Below are 16,830 nucleotides of genomic sequence, written 5' to 3'. Positions count from 1 at the left end.
AATGAAAAGAAAGTAAAACCGGGATTGCATTTAACAGGCAGAAATTCAGTACATAAGGAAGAGTTCTTTCCCGTCTGTCTCCAATAGATACTCTTTTACTCACCTATAAATGATTCTGACGATACTTCCTGGTGCTCTACACCACCCTGTCCACCTGGCTTGACTGAATCTTCCACCTGGAAGCCAAACAAAAACATAACAGTCTTAGATGTCTATTACACACATTTACAAACCTATTCCCTCTAAAGCATACTGAGCAGCCCCGGCATTCTTGGGGGCTGCAGCAACTGAAGTGAAATTAACACCAAGCTCCCACATGGTCATGGTAAACCAGAGATTTCAGGGCACTTTACAAGAGACATAAGTACAATTATCTTCATTTTATGCAGAGAAAAGAAGATACAGGTCAAAGTTACTTGTACCCAGTCACCCAAGAGATCAGCAGCAGCACCAGGAACAGAATTTCTGTCTTTCAAGTCTGTTCTGTGAAGCCACGCTGCCATAAAAATTTGATGAATCATGTCAAAATGTTGGATCCTTTTCTAGTTAAATCCCCTTTTTTCTTTTTATAAAGACAAGTATTCTGTACAGAAAGAAACACCCTTCTGGCTGAACTGTGGGAAGTATTTGAATTGTCTATTCAAGTTAACAAAATCAAAAGCTCTCTCCAGTGTGCGAGGAGAAGGTAGAACGCAGCCGAGTCAGAATGTTGGCTCAAGCGTCTATATAGGCCAATGACAGAGGTTTTCATAAAGACAGTCACATTAGTCAGAAATGGTTGGTAATTCAGAGAAAACCCAATAGTCTCTCCTGATTTTTTTTCCCTATATTCACAAGAAGCCAGTTCTGACCCCAAGAAAAAGGTGCTGGATTTCCCTTTGTCCCAAATCAGAACCATGCTTAACCATTTTTAGTCTGTAACAATAAAACATAGAGGAAGAAAGGAAAAAGATAATCTCATTTCTGCAACACAGACCTCTAAACTTCAGCTTACTCCTACAGTGCTGTTTTTTCCTTTTCACTTATCATGAAAACCGTGTTCCCAGGACTTTCATTCTACAGTTGCCCTAGGAAAGACCCTGGTGGAACCCACCTCCAGCTGGGATCTCCCGCGATCCCCAGCCTGACCACTACACCCCGAACCGCCCACTCCTACCTCCAGGAGGAGGTCATTCAGGTTCTGATGGCGATCCAGAAGGTGCAGAGCCGCTTCCCGGAGCTCTGCTCCGCTCCCAAAGGCGCTTTTTCGTTTCCTGGCTCTCCCTGCTGAGAAGTTGGGATTTCTTTTATAACCACAGCTTGCTCCGACAACCCCTCAAGGACACCTCCCTCTCTCTGCTGCTACAGCACAGGTCACTGACAGGGTGGAGGTGGCCCCGGTCAGACTCTCGTTAGCCAGCAGCATGACAGGAGCAGTGCAGGATGTTTCTGTATGGTTTGCTCTGGCCAGCTCTGCAGACAAGGCCCCATGGCCTTCAGCACGAGCAGCCCAGCACAGCCAAAGCCCTGTCAGGCACTGTCAGCCATCAGCCTCCAAAGGCCCTTAGCCCAAAGCAACAAAAATGCTGCCCTGACACTCCCACCCCAGGACAGGAGCCGTGGCAGGGCCACAGGAAGGCCACCAGCCTTTGGGAGAGGGTTCCTAGGAAGAGCAGAGGCAGCAGGGCTGAGGAGGAGCTGAGGTGAGGGGCTGCCAGGAGCCCAGAGCACCACACAGGCTGGAGGAGGCAAGGGGGGTGTATGAGGGCGGAGAGGGGACATTCACCCCTCCCTTTCCCTTTCCCTTTCCCTTTCCCTTTCCCTTTCCCCTTCCCCTTCCCTCCACTGCCCCTGCAGGAACGGCCAGACCAAGAGCTCACTGAGAGGAGCCCCGGCACCGCCTCAGCCCGGACCTACCCAGCAAGTCCCGCCATGTCCTCCCGCCCACGCCCGCCATCACGGCGGCCTCCCGCCCGCTTCCCGCCAAACAAACCCGCCCGCCCTGCGCCGCCATTGGCTGCCCGCGGGGGGAGGGACCCTCCGCCCATTGGCTGGAAGCTCGGTGTGGTCCCGCCCACCCTTCCTCCATCTTGGTAGTGGCGGAGGCAGGGGCTGCCATGTTGGGGGGGGCGGTCGGTGCCGAGCGGGGCGGGGGGGGGGGGGCCAGCCGTTGTGTCGGGCGGTGGGGCGGGATGGGTGAGGTGGGATGTGGGGGGGCACGCTGGGGTAGGGCACGGTAAGGGGGGAACACGCTCCGCAAAGGCTGTTGGCGGCAGCGTGTGTGGGACAGGGGTGGGCGGCTCAGGCCACAGCCACGACATGGCCGCCAGGAGAAGGGCTTTCCCCTGACAGGCCCGCAGGGGAAGCCACCCGCCCGGGGACCCGGCTGTGGGGGGCTCAGCACAGCGGGGACAGACACCCCCACAGACTGGCCAGGCCGGGGCCGCTGCCTCTTCCCGGTGCAGCATCCCTGGGACTAGCCCCCAGCTTTGAGAGCCGCAGCGTTTCCCCGTTCCCGGCCTGAATCTCCTTGCCGACAGCCCTCGCGGTGAAACAGGCTCCCTGTAACCCCGCTTCCCTCGGGGGCGAGGGTGCTGCCTGCCCCCCGTACCGCCCAGGGAAGGGGGCGAGAGGAGGCCGCAGCTCCCAAGGGGAGAAATCGCCAGCCGCACGCAGCCGGGCATCTCTGGGGGCAATAAAGGTTTCAGAGGGAGCAGTGTGGAATTCCCATGGGGATTTTCCCCGGTTGCCTCTCATCTTGATCCTTCCTGGAGATGAACCGCTGCTGGTTAGCTGCCGTTAGCGTGCCCCGTTCGGGGCAGGAGGCGGTAATTCGTTACGAGAAGGATGGCAGCGTATACCCCGGGGTATTCGCCGTTGGGAGGCTAGCTTCTGTTTGCAGGCGTTGAAAACGCTGTGCTGGAATTGGCCGTGGGATGTTTTTATTGCAGTGCTGGCCCCAGGAGCGGGTGAGTCAGCAGCACTCGGCTGCCCAGAGCCGGAGAAAACCCTTCCCGGCAGCGACGGTGGGAGGCGAGGCTCCGGCTCTGGCACTGGCGGTGCGATGGACTCCTGCAGCCAGCCTGCCACCGTGCCGGGAAGGGTGCGGAAAGTCACCACCGCACCGAATCTCGGCTTGGAGACAGCAAGTGAAAACCCTCTCCAGAATCACGTTTCTGAATTGCTTTAAGCCCCTGCCGCCGTCGGCAAGTTTGTGGCAGCTGCAGGTTTTGGAGGGGCACATCAAAAGAGGGAGCGTTTGTCCCCTCTGCTCCCCGGGGGGCTCGGCGAGCTCCGGCGCTGGCTGGGGAGCTGGGGGAGCCCCGATCTGGCAAAGTAAATCAAAACCTCTCCCGCAGCAACCCTGCCAGGCGGCACATCTGCGGGGGGGCTTGTTTTGCAGATGGTGGAGCCGGCCTGCGCAGGGGAACGGAGGACACGGTGACAGCTGAGGGAGCGGGGACACGGGTGGGAGCGGGGCCGGGGGACGTGGCACCTCCGTGTTGTCCCTGGGAGGGCGCAGCCGGGAGGAACGGGCTCCGAGGGGAGTGGGAGTACTGGGTCAGATTAGGGGGGGGGGGGGGGGGGTAGTGGAGGAACTGAGGGGAGCAGGACTGAGGTTAGAGCCAGTAATTAACGTGATTAAGAAGCTGGAAGGACTCATCTGCAATAGAATGAACTGTTTGCATGGGAAAGGGAAGGGGAAGGGGAAGGAGGGGAAGGGAAGGGAAGGGGAAGAGAAGGGAAGGGGAAGAGAAGGGGAAGGGGAGGGAAGAGAAGAGAAGGGAAGGGGAGGGGAAGGGGAAGGGAAGGGAAAGGGGAAGGGAAGAGAAGAGAAGGGAAGAGAAGGGGAAGGGGAGGGAAGGGAAAGGGGAAGGGAAGGGAAGGGGAAGGGGAGGGAAGGGGAAGGGAAGGGAAAGGGGAAGAGAAGAGAAGGGAAGGGAAGGGGAAGGAAGGGAAGGGAAAGGGGAAGGGAAGGGAAGGGGAAGAGAAGGGGAAGGGGAGGGAAGGGGAAGGAAGGGAAGGGAAGGGGGGAAGGAAGGGAGGGAAGGGAAGGGAAAGGGAAGGGAAGGGAAGGGAAGGGAAGGGAAGGGAAGGGAAAGGGAAGGGAAGGGAAGGGAAGGGAAGGGAAGGGAAGGGAAGGGAAGGGAAGGGAAGGGAAGGAAGGGAAAGGAAAGGGAAGGGAAGGGAAAGGGAAGAAGGGCAGGACCTGTCTCCAAACATCTCGGAGATAAGCAGGGCAGAAGAAAAGGAATTATTTAGCAAGCTACAAAGAGGTGGAGAGCGTGGGATGGGGCAGGGAGGGTAATTTTGGCTGGAGGTGAGGGAAAGCTGCCTGTCTGTGAGCTCCGAGGTCAGCACTGCACAGCCCGGGGGGCTGAGCTGAGCTCCAGGCACCGGGACGTGTCCCAGGAACGTGTCGGGGCTCGGGGCCGCTGGGATGTCCCCAGTCCCGTCCTCCCCGGGCGTCCCTGGCTCCCTGCAGACAGGCCGGTACCCGCATCCCGTGAGTTGCAGAGCCCCACGTCTGTGCGGTCTCGCGCTGCGGGCTGGGGACGCCATCGCCCACGGGTGGCAATGGAACAGTAAATGTCTCTGTTATCAGTACTGCCGGCAGGTCTCTGCGGCCTCGCTGGCTTACCGGCCTGCAAAGAGCCACGCTCGCTATATTTAATCCTTCGATGCATTATCTGTGAGGTATGCCGAGTTAATGCAGTCTGTGCAGAGAATTGGTTTTCATTAAAATATTAATGAAGAAGACTCTAGAAAGGAAACGGAGCTTTACCAAACGCTCTGTGATTCAGTCTCCCTGCCTCTCCAGCCCCCGAGCCTCTGCCGTGCCCTGCTCTCCTCCCGCAGCGGGGCAGACCTGGCAGAGCCCGGCCGTGCTGGGCAACAGGACCAGGTACGGCTGCGCCGAGAGCAGGGTCCGGCCCGGAGGCAGTGACGTGGGACTGGCAGCTCTGGAGAAGGGCAGGAAAGCCTGCGGGCTCAGAGAAAGGCTTGGCCTGGCTGTTCGCACCTGGACAAGAGGAGGGCGAAACCCCAGAGACCTCTGCAATAAAACTGACTCCGCAAGGCGGACGGCTTTGCGGAATCCGGCCTGATCTCTTCAAGCATCGCACCCGTGAGCCACGCTTGCCTGGCAGGAACAGGCTCATCCGTCTCCCGGGCTCTCCTCGGTTGCAGTTGAGGACAGGGCTGGCCACCACGCTCACAACCCCATTGCTTTCATGAGGAGCATGGATCAGGGCGCTCGTACTCCTCCAAAGGGATCACCCGGCGTGGCTGGCCCCGGCGTGGCTGGCCCCGGCGTGGCTGGCCCCGGTGTGGCTGGCCCCGGCATGGCTGGCCCCGGCAGGCCGTCTGACCTGGGAGCTTGGGTTTCTGGGGTGCTCCAGAAGTTTATTCCTGCGGAGAGGAGACTGGGGAGCTCTTACAGCGTCTGCACCCCGGGAGCCTGGTGCCTCCTGCCAGACGGCGATGCTGCAGACCCGCTTCTGCCCCGCACTGGGGTGTTGGGCAGCAGTGGCGAACGCAGCAGGACGGGGCTCAGCGTCCCCCCTCGGGGAGACCCAAGTGCCAGTCTCAGGGTGGGGGCTCGATTGACTCGGGGCTGGCCGGGGCATTTCAGGGAACCAAAAAGTCTGGGAGCAGCGAGTGGCCCATTACACCAGGCACAGTCAGGGACTCGTCTCTGGTTTGACCAAAAAAGAAAAACCAGGGGGAAACCATCACCGTGACGGCCAAAGCGATGAGAAACCCTCCGAGGGGGCGCAGGGAGGTGCAGCCGAGAGCTCGGCATCGCTGCCCGGACCCAGGGGCTGCGCTCCGGGCAGCGACACTGGGAAGCTCCTCCAACTCCGGCCACATCTGAGGCCGGCACGCAACAAGAGCGAGCTACCTTGTAAAACGCTCTCTCCTTTCATGGCCCCCAGTTTATTGCAGCATCTAAGGGAAGTGGGAGAGGTGCATCCAACCCCACGGGTGCTCTGTGCTCTCATCTCAGGTTCCTGTGGCTTTTTAAGGAAATTTTTTGCATATGACAGATGAAACCCATGTGAATGTATTACCCGCAGACAAACACGGCGCACAGCACGCAGCCCCGCTGCAGGCTGCTGGGGAAGGGCTCTGCCCTCCATCCCGGCTCCGCGGCCGTCTCGCTGGGGCATGTCCTGCTTTGATGCCGAGGGTGGCAGGGAGCTGGGAAATGTAATCCTCCCGTAGTGCTCTGCAACCATTTCCCAACCCGTTCATCTTTTTTTCTCTGTTTCTTTCATTTTTAATTATATTTCCCCTATGCACATACACACTTGGCTTTTGTTTGATTTTTTCCAAGACGGTAGCTTTTAATTACATCTTGATTTCATATTAATTACAGTTTTACCCAAAGCAAAGGCCTTTGTGCTTTCTAATTCAAATGTACTCCCATTAATCCTGCAGGTTGGGTTATTGCCGCCTTCAAACACCGCGCGTCCTCCCCGCTCCTATCCCCGGTGGTGCCGCCCTGGCTGTGTCCGGAGGCGCTGGCAGATGTGTGCGGTGCAGGAAAGCCGGCAGCCATCTCGGCCCGGCGCGGACCCGCTGCGGCGGGAAGCCCGCGCGGCTTTCCTCCCTCTAAAGTCGCTTCCCAAGCAGGCTCCGAAGCCAGCTGATTACAGGGTAAATGTCACATTCAAATCTCACTTGTCGGTGCGGAAAGCCAGACCCAGGCGTCAGCGTCGCAGCCAAGAGCTGCTCCGAGGAGCCGGAGCCGTGCGGCTCCTCTGCGACGTGCGGATCCAGCCGGGGCTGAGGCCGGCACTGTGCTCCCAACCCCTGCAACACGCTCCCGCCCCGGCGATGGTGCATTTGAGTAATCCCAGAGATGCACGAACACTTTGGATCACCAGTATCCATCCTGCCCCTTCCCAAACCCCGGGGCACTGCGCAGGGCTGCATTTCCCAGCTGTCCAACTCTGTTCTCCCATTTCCTTCCCCAAAGATGGAGCTGACGCTGCTCAGGTTCTCCGGGACGGGCATTGGAGGGCATTTCTTTCCCGTGGCGCTGCAGGCACTGTCCCAGAATCTTTGCCGGAGCTCTCCGGCCCCGGGGCAGCTCTTGTGGGATAGATGAGCAGCCGTGTGCCAGCTCCGTCTCTCTCCCAGCCCTGCCAGCACGGCTCCGGGATCGGTCCCAGTTTATGCTCATGGGTTAATGGAGCCGACATGGGGTTTTATGCTCCTTCCATCATGGAAATGGGAAGCTCATCATGACAAGAGCTTTAATGTGCTCTATCTGACCTTTCACGGCGGGCTGGCTGTCCTTTCTGCTCTGCCAGGACCATCCTGCCCGCCCCACGGGTCCGGAGGGACCTGCCGGTGCCTGGGCATGAGCCCACTATCGGCACCGTGCCACGCCAGCCTTTCCTGGCGGCTGCAGGACGTCGTCCCCCCACACCGTGTTCCCATGGGACGTTGTCTCCCTAGAGACTCCAGCTCCTCATCCCGGTGCTTTCGGCTGGCTTCTGCTGCTCCTGGCCGTGCCCAAACCACGCTGCAGCATCCAGAGCTCTTCTCCTTCCCTCCCGAGGAGTTTTATCGTCCCAGCCTGGCCCCTTCCCTCCGCCGGCTCCCCAGACCAGCCGAGCCGAGCTCCCCAGGCCGTGGCCGCGTTTCCCCACATGACCCCCTGGCCCTGAGGCCGTCGTGTCCCTACACCTGCCTGTCCCACGCGTGACACGTGGCTTCCGTGGGACGGCCGCCTGGGAGCCAGGTGCTTCGTGCCTCTGGGCTGGGGCCGAGCCGTGGGCCGTGGCCACCCCGCACCTCTCAGGGAGCAGGAGCCATAACCACATCCCTTTTGGGGGGGCGGTGGGTGTCCCCCAGCAGTGCCCCGCACCCAGCCCCCAGCACTCATCCTGCACCCCGTCACGTGCCCTGCGCCCCACACCCTAAGGGGCACCCACGCCCTGCACCCAGTCCTGCACCCTGATCCTATATCCTGCCAGCCTGGGCGTACCACGCCGTGCTGAGCTGTGCCGAGCCATACCGTATTGAACCGTACCGAGCCGTATCAAGCCGTGCAGTGCCGTGCCGTGCCGTACCGTCCCGTGTCGAGCTGTACCGTACCGAGCTGTGCCGAGCTGTGCCGTGCCGTACTATACCGAGCCGTGCCAAGCCGTGCCGTGCCGTACTGTGCCAGGCCATGCCGTGCCGTAGTATACCGAGCCGTGCCGTACTATACCGAGCCGTGCCGAGCCGTGCCGTGCCATAGTATACCGAGCCGTGCCGAGCCATGCCGTACTATACCGAGCTGTGCCGTACTATACCGAGCCGTGCTGAGCCGTGCCGTGCCGTAGTATACCGAGCCGTGCCGAGCCGTGCCGTACTATACCAAGCCGTGCCGTACTATACCGAGCCGTGCCGAGCCGTGCTGTGCCGTAGTGTACCGAGCTGTGCCGTACTATACCGAGCCGTGCTGAGCCGTGCCGTGCCGTAGTATACCGAGCCGTGCCGAGCCGTGCCGTACTATACCGAGCCGTGCCGTACTATACCATGCCGTGCCGTACTATACCGAGCCGTGCCATACTATCCCGAGCCCCGCCGAGCCCCTCGGCGCCGCCGCATCCCCTCCCTTCACCTCCCGGTGGGCGCCCCCGGCGGCGGCTGACGGTGGCGCAGGCGGGGGCCGAGCCGCGGGCTGCCGGGGGGCGGTCCGATCCGCCGCCAGCCGCTCCTCTCCCGCTCCTCTCCTCCGCACCCCACGCCCCTCCCGGGGCCCCGCCCCGCCCGTGCGGCGGCGGCGGCGGCGGCGCGGCGGCGGCGGCGGCGGCGGCGGCGGCGGCGTCGCCGCGCGGGGATGGGGCGATGGCGCGGCGGGCGGCGGGGCCCCGCGGGAGCTGTCCCTGGAGGAGGTGCTGAAGTGCTACGAGCAGCCGCTGAACGAGGAGCAGGCCTGGGCCCTCTGCTTCCAGGGCTGCCGCGCCGCCGCCGCCGCCGCCGTCCCCGCCGCCGCCCCGCTCCGCACCGCCGACATCCGCCTCCGCGGAGACGGCAGCGTCGCCCTTCCCTCACCGCCACCCGGTAAGCGACCGTCGTAAACGGGAGGTGGAGACGGCAAAGGGTAGAGACCGTGTAGGGAGGCGGGGTAGCGACACCGGGAGCAGGGCGTTGGGATTTACCGGCACCGGGACTTTACGGGTTGCTGCACCGGGGAGGCCGGCGTCGGGGCCGCGGAGGCACCGGGGATATCGGCAGCGGCGGGGCACCTGCAGCGGCCCCGGCGGGAGGGACCGGCACCGGTGGAGAAGGACCGGGACCGGCAGCGGGGGATGGGCAGGGAAAGCGGCACCGGCAAGGGGAGGGGGGGAGCAGGCACTGGCGCTGCCGGCACCGGCAGCAGGGGACAGGTGCGGCGCTGGGGGCACCGGCTGCGGGGCTGCGGCACCGGAGAGACTGGGAGGATGGGCGAGAGGGCCGGCACCGGCACCGGCACCAGCACCGGGGGGGGGCAGGAAGGCGGCACTGGCACCAGCAGGGATGGAGGCGAACCCCAAGCCTCAGCCCTGGCAAGGGGGGCCAGCGTCGGCACCGGCGCTGGCACAGCCGGGACCATCGCTGGCACTGCGGGTACCGGCGCAGGTGGTGGGCCGGTGACTCGGGCGTCCAGGGCTGGTGCGGCACTGGCACCGGGAGGGCCTGGCCCGGTGAGCCGGTGAGGCTGGACCCGGGGTGTGGGGGAGTGCAGGGTGCCCATGGGTGTGGGGCTCACCGGGCCAGGACCCACCGTGGAGCTGCAGGACACCAAGCCCGTTGGGGCGGGCAGGACACATGGCAAGGACAGACAGACAGACAGAGGGACACACACCTGCACACACACAGCACATACACAGGCACACCCGCCGCACACGCCTGAACACGCCTGCACACTCAGACCCTGTCCCCAGCCCGGTGTGTCATCACAGGACCCCGGCCCGGCCCTCGCCGTCCCCCAGCCCCCCGGAAGCGGCGTTTTGGGGCAGCACCGTCCCTGACCTTCGGACTCACGGCCGTGCCCTCTCTGCGGGCGGCTGGCGCTGCTGGGCAGGGCCGTGGTGGTTACGGGCTGTAATTAGGCTCGGCCGGCTGCCAGCAGCGATGCCGAGTGGTTCGGCGCGGCGAGGAGCAACCCTGCGCCTAATGACAGAGCGCGGCAAACGGCTTCACCCGCCTCGCCCCGCGGGGAGGCCAGCGCGCCCGGGGATGGCGCCCGGTGCTCGGCGCTGTCGGACGCTGCGGGGCCTCCCGGGCAGCTTGCCTGTCCTCTCCCACGGCCGGGCAGGGACGCTGCGGTGTCACTGCGTGTCCTCGCTGCCGGTGGCCGGGCAGGGGATGCTCCCGGTGGCAGGGGGACGAGCGCGGAGCTGAGCCGGGGGAGATGGGAGATGGGGAGCAGGGCGCAGGCAGCCCGCAGGGGCCGGGGTGCGTGGGGCAGCTCCATGCCCATGGCAGGGCCACGCGCCGGCACGGCACGTGCCCGCGGTGGCTGGGTATGGCGTGGTCATACCAGCTCTGCCGGTTGCACATGGGAATGGCCCCACACCCTTCCCTGAGCCACCACGGCCGCTGTGCCACAGCCGGTGCCACCGCGCTGCCTCCTGCTCGCAAGTCCCTCCTGTGCCAGCCTGAGCCATCTCCCCCAGGGACGAATCTGGGCCCTTTGCTGTGACACTCAAAGCTGGAAGGGCTCCGGGTGCCTCCCAGCACCGCTGCAGGTGCCGGCACCGGCCTGGCACATGGCTCGGCAGCTCCACCTGGGCATGGGGCTGGATCCGGGCCGGGTGAGCCGGCAGCACCTGCCTGAGCCGCTCCAATTCCCCATCCTGTGGGAACTCCTTCCTCAGCCGTGCCCCAGCGGCTGGAGGGAGCTGCTGGCACCAGCCAGGCTCGGCCTGCCGGCCCGGCTCCTGCCGTGTTTGCCGAGCCGCTGTCGGTGGGAGGGGGCTCCAGCTGAGCACCGGGTCCAGGGTGTCGGTGCCGGCGTCCCAGGGGATGTGCTGCCACGTCCTCTCCCAGCCAGGGCAGAGCATCACGGGGCTGGCACTGCAGCAGGAGCTGGGCACAGCCTGGGGACACGGGGGTGACGTTGGGCTCGTGCGTGGCACCACGGCGGGGCCGGACCCTGCATCTCTGCCACTTGATGCGGCGTTTAGGCCTGGCATCCCCAGCAGGTCCTGAGCTGGGCCGGCGCAGCCACGGCCGGCACATGGCCGGCACATCCCCGCGGCTGCCGCATCGATCAGCTAAACGGAGAGCTAATGGCCGGCGCTCCCCTGGGCCGGGGAAGCAGCTCTGCGGCCGCTGTCGGGAAAGCGGAGCCAGGGGCCCCGGGGGCACTGCCCTCAGCGATGCCGCAAAAGCCGTTCCTGCTCCTCATCCCGTGGCCGTCCGGCTGCCGGGAGGGTCCGAGCTGCCCACGAGCGTGTCCTGGGCTCGTGTGTGTGTGGGCACACTGCTCTGTGTGTGTGTGTGATGCTCCAGCTCTGCTGGCTCTGCAGTGGCAAGCAGCATCGTTTGTTGGGCACAACCCGTCACCGCAGCCCACGCCGGGCACCCGGGCTGTGTCCTGTGGGTGATCTGCGAGTCCTCACTGCACCCCTGCCTGCCGGTGCCCACGCTGCCGGTGCCCACACTGCCAGTGCTCACACTGCTGGTGCCCACACTGCCGGTGCCCACGCTGCCAGTGCCCACACTGCCGGTGCTCACACTGCCGGTGCTCACGCTGCCGGTGCTCGCAGCCCAGAGGAGCACAGGGGACATTTCCCTGTGGGTGCAGAGCTCTCAGCTCCCTCCAGCCCCGGGGGTGAGGGGTAAAGGGGTGACTCTGCTCCCCTGAGGTGCCTCCTGGGTCCGGCTGGAGGCAGCGGGGCCGAGCCACTGGTCCCTGTTTGGGCTCGTTGCCCAGGGCCGGCATCGGCTGCAATGCCCAGCAAGGCCTGCCGTGCTCGGCCGGGCAGGGAGGGCAATGGAGGCTGCGCCGCCAGCTCGCAGCCGGCGCTGCCCGATGCCAGGGCTCAACACACAGGTCCCCGTTGTCCCGTGGAGCTGTGTCCTGGGATTAGGTCAGGATGGGACCGGGTGGGGATGGGGGTCCCAGCTTGGAATAGGAGCTGCTGGGGATGGGACCCGCTCAGGGTGGCCCTGCTGGGTGCCCCACAGCCGGGGCCGAGTGGGTGCAGCATCCCTGGGGTGCGGGACAGAGGGTGACGTCGAGGGGGGTGCCCAGCGTGGGGCCGCGGGTGCCAGCGGTGACTCTGCCCTCCTCCCCCCAGAGCTGCCCCCGCTGCTGACGCCCTCCGCCGAAGCCCAGGTACGTGGGGGCCGGACGCCCGCCCGGCGCGGCTGCAGCTTGCTGGTGACCTGGCCCGTCTGCCATCGCACCCCGGCGCAGGGGTCCCTGGGTGGGCGCTGCCGCCTGCCCCCCTCACCCTGCGGGGGTGATGGGGTCCTGGGGCGCAGCGAGGGGGATGAGACCCAGCACCGAGGGCTTGGGGGGCAGGAGGCAGCCGGTGCCGGCTGTGCGTGCCGAGGGGCTCCCCTCCGGCACAGCCGGTGCCGGCGTCCAGCCGGGGGCTCAGCCGGTGCTGTCTCCCCGCAGATGGTGCAGTCGTTGGGCTTCGCCATCTACCGGGCGCTGGACTGGGGGCTGGATGAGAACGAGGAGCGGGAGCTGAGCCCGCGGCTGGAGCAGCTCATCGACCTGATGACCAACAGCGACTCGGAGGACAGCGGCTGCGGCACGGCCGACGAGGGCTACGGGGGGCAGGAGGAGGAGGAGGAGGGGGGCGAGGGGCCGCCGCGCGCCGTGCGCACCTTCGGGCAGGCCATGCGGTGCTGTGCCGCCCGCCTGGCCGACCCCGCCGAGGCCCAGGCGCACTACCAGGCCGTCTGCCGGGCTCTCTTTGCCGAGACCGTGGAGCTGAAAGCCTTCCTCGCCAAGATCCGTGATGCCAAGGAGGTGAGCGCAGGCGCCCACCGGCACGGCCGGCACCGCTGCCTGGCCGGCGAAACGACCCATGGGCCCAAAACGCTGGGGCCAGCGCGGCATTCCCCTCTGCCCGCCCTGACCAGGGCTGCCGGCACCGGCGTTCAGACATACACCCTCTCCTGGGGTGCTGTGCCGTGGCACTGCCGGCTCCTGCCTGCCCCGGGCTGGTGCCAGCAGTGACAGCTTGCAGCAGGGATGGGGGTGCTTTGGGGGTGCACGTCGGTGCTGTGGCCCCACGGCACAGCCCCCGGCTGGACCCTCGGTGCCGCCGGGTGCCAGGGCAGGGTGACGGTGTCTCATACCATGGCAGATGCTGCAGAAGCTGAAGGAGGATGAGGAGGCGGAGGAGCGGCCGGCGGCGGAGCTGGGCAGCCTGCGCAACACCGACTGGGTACGGCGGTGCAGCCGGGCGCAGGGGCTGTGCCGGGGCCGTGCGGGAGCTGACGCCGTGTCTGTCCCCCCCACCCTAGGCCCGGCTGTGGGTGCAGCTGATGCGGGAGCTGCGGCACGGCGTGAAGCTGAAGAAGGTGCAGGAGAAGCAGTTCAACCCCCTGCCCACCGAGTACCAGCTCACCCCCTTCGAGATGCTCATGCAGGACATCCGCGCCCGCAACTACAAACTCCGCAAGGTCATGGTGAGCACGGCCGGGCTGCCCTCGTGCCGATCCCCCCGCCGTGGTGCCCCGTGGCCTGCCGGCCCCGGCGCTGATGCCGCCCGTGGCCCCTCTGCCCTCTCCCAGGTGGACGGAGACATCCCGCCCCGGGTGAAGAAGGACGCCCACGAGCTCATCCTCGACTTCATCCGCTCCCGGCCTCCACTGAAGCAGGTGAGTGCCGGCACCGGGACACCTCCATGGCATGGCGGTGCCCAGCCTGGGCTTGGCGGGTCCCATGGGTGCCATCCCCACCTGGCTGGGCACCCTGAGGGTGGTCGGCCCCGAGCTGCGGCCACAACCTGAGGTCCCGTCCACGCATCTCGCAGGTGTCGGAGCGGCGGCTGCGGCCCCTGCCCCAGAAGCAGAGGACACTCCACGAGAAAATCCTAGAGGAGATCAGGCAGGAGAGGAAGCTTCGGCCCGTGGAGACGCCGTACCGCAGCCAGAAAGGTACCGGCATCCCCTCCATGCCGCGCCAGGCTGCCGGCGATGTGCCCGGCACCAGGGCAGGTCCCTGTCGTGCCAGGAGTGAGCCCCATCCCTGTCCGTAGGCTACAGCTCCCTGCCCTGCATCCCCCACGCCTGCTCGGACCGCCTGGCCTCCAGCTCCTGCCTCGAGCTCTCCCGGCCCCCGGCGAGCACCGCGCCGGTGCACCCACGGCCCCGCGTCCTGCTCAAGGCGCCCACCCTGGCCGAGATGGAGGAGATGAACATCTCCGAGGCAAGAGAGGGGACCTGGCGGGGCGGGAGGCTGGAGGTCGGGGGGGACACGGGAGGTGCCAGGGGGACGAGGGGGTCCCCAGGGTGACGCGATGCCCATGGCCTTGCAGGAGGAGGACTCTCCGGGCACGGAGATGCCGCTGAAGCGGGACCGCTCCTTCTCTGAGCAGGACCTGGCGCAGCTGCAGAGCCAGCTGGGGGGCGGCCAGGCTGCACCCCAGGAGCCGGAGCCGCTGCAGCCCGAGCCCCGGCCCCGCTCAGGTACCTGCCGCAGCTCCCCGGGCTCGTGCCATCCCCATCCCCCCGTCCCCAGGGCGGCTGTGCCGTGCCCTGCGGGCAGGGGTGACACCGGGCAGCGTAGCCTTGCCACGGCCTCCCCATCCCTCCCCGCAGGCTCCGTCCCCGCCAGCTGCCACCCGCTGCCGGATGGCTCAGCACCGCCCCGGGCTGCCCTCGGCGCCGTGGAGGAGAGGCCGGAGGACGGATCCGGCGCTGTCCCCGGCACCAGCTCCAAGCATCTCTGGCTGGTGAGTGCCGGTGGTGGGGCTGGGCCGGGCTGGGGACACCGAGGCTGGCGACACCGGGGCTGGGGACACCGTGCGAGCATGACCACGGGCACACGGCAGCCCGGCACGAGGGCACAAGGTGGCCGAGGGGTCCCCATGGCCTCCCCGCTCCCTCTGTATGGGATGTGGGGCTTGAGGCACGCCGTGCTGTGTGCCCTGTGCCCATGCCGGGAGGCTCTGCCCATGCCAGAGACACTCTGCCTGTGCTGGAGATGCTCTGCCTGTGCCAGGGATGCTCTGCCTGTGCCAGAGATGCTCTGCCTGTGCCGGGGATGCTCTGCCCATGCTGGGATGTCCTGCCTGTGCTGGGATATGCTGCCCGTGTTGGGGTTGTTTTTGCCCACGCCAGGATGCTGTGCCCATGCCGGGAGGCTCTGCCCATGGCACAGGGATGCTCCGGGCCCCAGACGGGGCTGATGTCCCCCCTCGCCCGCAGGAGTTCAGCCATCCCGTGGAGAGCCTGGCCCTCACCGTGGAGGAGATGATCAACGTGCGCAGGGTGCTGGTCAAGGCCGAGATGGAGAAGTTCCTGCAGAGCAAGGAGCTGTACAGCAGCCTACGGAAGGGCAAGGTGGGAGCCGGGGCCGGAGGGGCCGAGTGCCGCCCGCCCGGCCCCCGGCTCTCACCCGCCTCTGCCCGCAGGTCTGCTGCTGCTGCAGGGCCAAGTTCCCCCTCTTCTCCTGGCCCGCGGCGTGCCTCTTCTGCAAGCGGTGAGCGCCGCGCCGTGCCGTGCCACGGGGCTGGGAGGGTGGCAGGAGGGTGCTTGCGATGGCCCCGCTCACCGGCCTCTCTCTGTGTCCCCAGGTCTGTCTGCGGCTCCTGCAGCCTGAAGGTAAGGGACCGGCTCTGGCCGGTGCCACTGTGTCCCTGTCCCTGTCCCTGCCCTGTCCCCGTCCCCGTCCTGCCCTGACACCCGCACACCCGGTAGATGAAGATGCCTTCCAAGAAGCTGGCTCACATCCCCGTCTACGCGCTGGGCTTCGAGAGCCTCCCGGGCTCGCTGCTGGCCAAAGCCCTGCCGCTGCGGAGGAGAGAGACCTTCCAGTGAGTCCCACAGCCCCGAGCCTTCCTCCCCCTTCCTCCTCCTCCTCCTCCTCCTCCTCGGGCCGGGGCTGACGGGGTGCCCTGTGCCGCAGCTCGCTCCCGGGCACGTGCTGGCGCCGGGTGGAAGAGGAGTTCCCCCACATCTACGCCCAGGGCTCCGTCCTGCGCGACGTCTGCAGCGACTGCGCCGGCTTCGTCACCGACGTCATCTGCTCCAGCCGCCGCAGCGTGGCCGTCCTCAACGCCGCGCCGCGCCGCGCCACCAAGGCCCGCTCCCTCTACGGCGACTCCTGGCACAAGTGAAGGGCCCGGCGCGGGGATGCCGGCCTCCCCGGCGCAGACCCCGCTAGCGGCCACCCGGATGTACATATATATACATAGGATGTATACATACAGCCTCTATATTTATATATCTGACGGACCAGGGGGAGGCGAGGACTGGCGGCACGGCGGAGCGCCTGCCGTGCCCGCCGTCCCCTCCCGTCCCCGCCACCGGCGGGATGCTGGCACAGCCCCCGAGGGGACGGATCCTGCGGCGGGGCGCCCGCAGCCGCCAGCCTTTGCTACCCCCGGCCCCGCTTCTGTGCCAAGCCCTGGCTGCGCCGGGCAGGTGCCGGCCGCGCCGGGGTGCCCGGCGCCGCGGGTTGGTACGGCTGCTCTGTACATCCCCACTCCGGTTAATAAACCCGCTGGGCTGCCCCTGGGGCCGCGTGGCTGTTCCTGAGTGGGTGGGGGGGGAGCCGGGGTGGAGGGTGCTCGGGGGGGGGGGTGAGCGGCCCCCCCCGGGTCGGGGCTGGGTGTCCCACCGCCCCCTTCACTCCACCGTGGCCCACTTGATCGTGTGCATCCACCCCCC

The 16,830-nt window shown here is 65.9% G+C and overlaps 2 protein-coding genes across 2 annotated transcripts in view; one reads left to right on the top strand and one right to left on the bottom strand.

Annotated features, from left to right (window-relative positions):
- Positions 1–1,936, bottom strand: part of FANCA (FA complementation group A) — a 38,401-nt gene extending 36,465 nt beyond the window's left edge. Inside the window, exons 1-3 of the mRNA XM_050903715.1 lie at positions 1,897–1,936; positions 1,157–1,266; positions 104–176 (exon numbers count right to left, since the gene is read on the bottom strand). Of these exons, the coding sequence (XP_050759672.1) occupies positions 104–176; positions 1,157–1,266; positions 1,897–1,936 (223 nt within the window). The remainder of the gene's footprint in view (positions 1–103; positions 177–1,156; positions 1,267–1,896) is intronic.
- Positions 1,937–9,035: 7,099 nt separating this feature from the next.
- SPIRE2 (spire type actin nucleation factor 2) lies at positions 9,036–16,566 on the top strand. Its single transcript, XM_050904060.1, has 15 exons — positions 9,036–9,045; positions 12,273–12,310; positions 12,599–12,958; positions 13,299–13,379; positions 13,459–13,623; positions 13,729–13,815; positions 13,971–14,094; positions 14,196–14,365; positions 14,475–14,646; positions 14,758–14,891; positions 15,367–15,501; positions 15,573–15,640; positions 15,735–15,762; positions 15,859–15,974; positions 16,067–16,566. Exons 3-15 carry the CDS (start codon positions 12,599–12,601, stop codon positions 16,275–16,277), a joined length of 1,851 nt encoding a protein of 616 aa, XP_050760017.1. The 5' UTR covers positions 9,036–9,045; positions 12,273–12,310; the 3' UTR covers positions 16,278–16,566.
- Positions 16,567–16,830: the final 264 nt, after the last annotated feature.

This window comes from Gymnogyps californianus, chromosome 12 (assembly GCF_018139145.2).
Source record: "Gymnogyps californianus isolate 813 chromosome 12, ASM1813914v2, whole genome shotgun sequence".
NCBI classification, from domain to species: Eukaryota; Metazoa; Chordata; class Aves; order Accipitriformes; family Cathartidae; genus Gymnogyps; species Gymnogyps californianus.
The sequence above is the reverse complement of the archived record's forward strand: the minus strand, read 5'-3'. Positions and strand labels throughout refer to the sequence as shown.

Coding starts and splice junctions, on each gene's coding strand:
- SPIRE2 (XM_050904060.1), top strand. CDS start 12,599: ATGGTGCAGTCGTTGGGCTTCGCCATCTACCGGGCGCTGGACTGGGGG. Junction 12,959..13,298: donor AGATCCGTGATGCCAAGGAG/GTGAGCGCAGGC, acceptor ATACCATGGCAG/ATGCTGCAGAAGCTGAAGGA. Junction 14,366..14,474: donor AGGAGATGAACATCTCCGAG/GCAAGAGAGGGG, acceptor ATGGCCTTGCAG/GAGGAGGACTCTCCGGGCAC.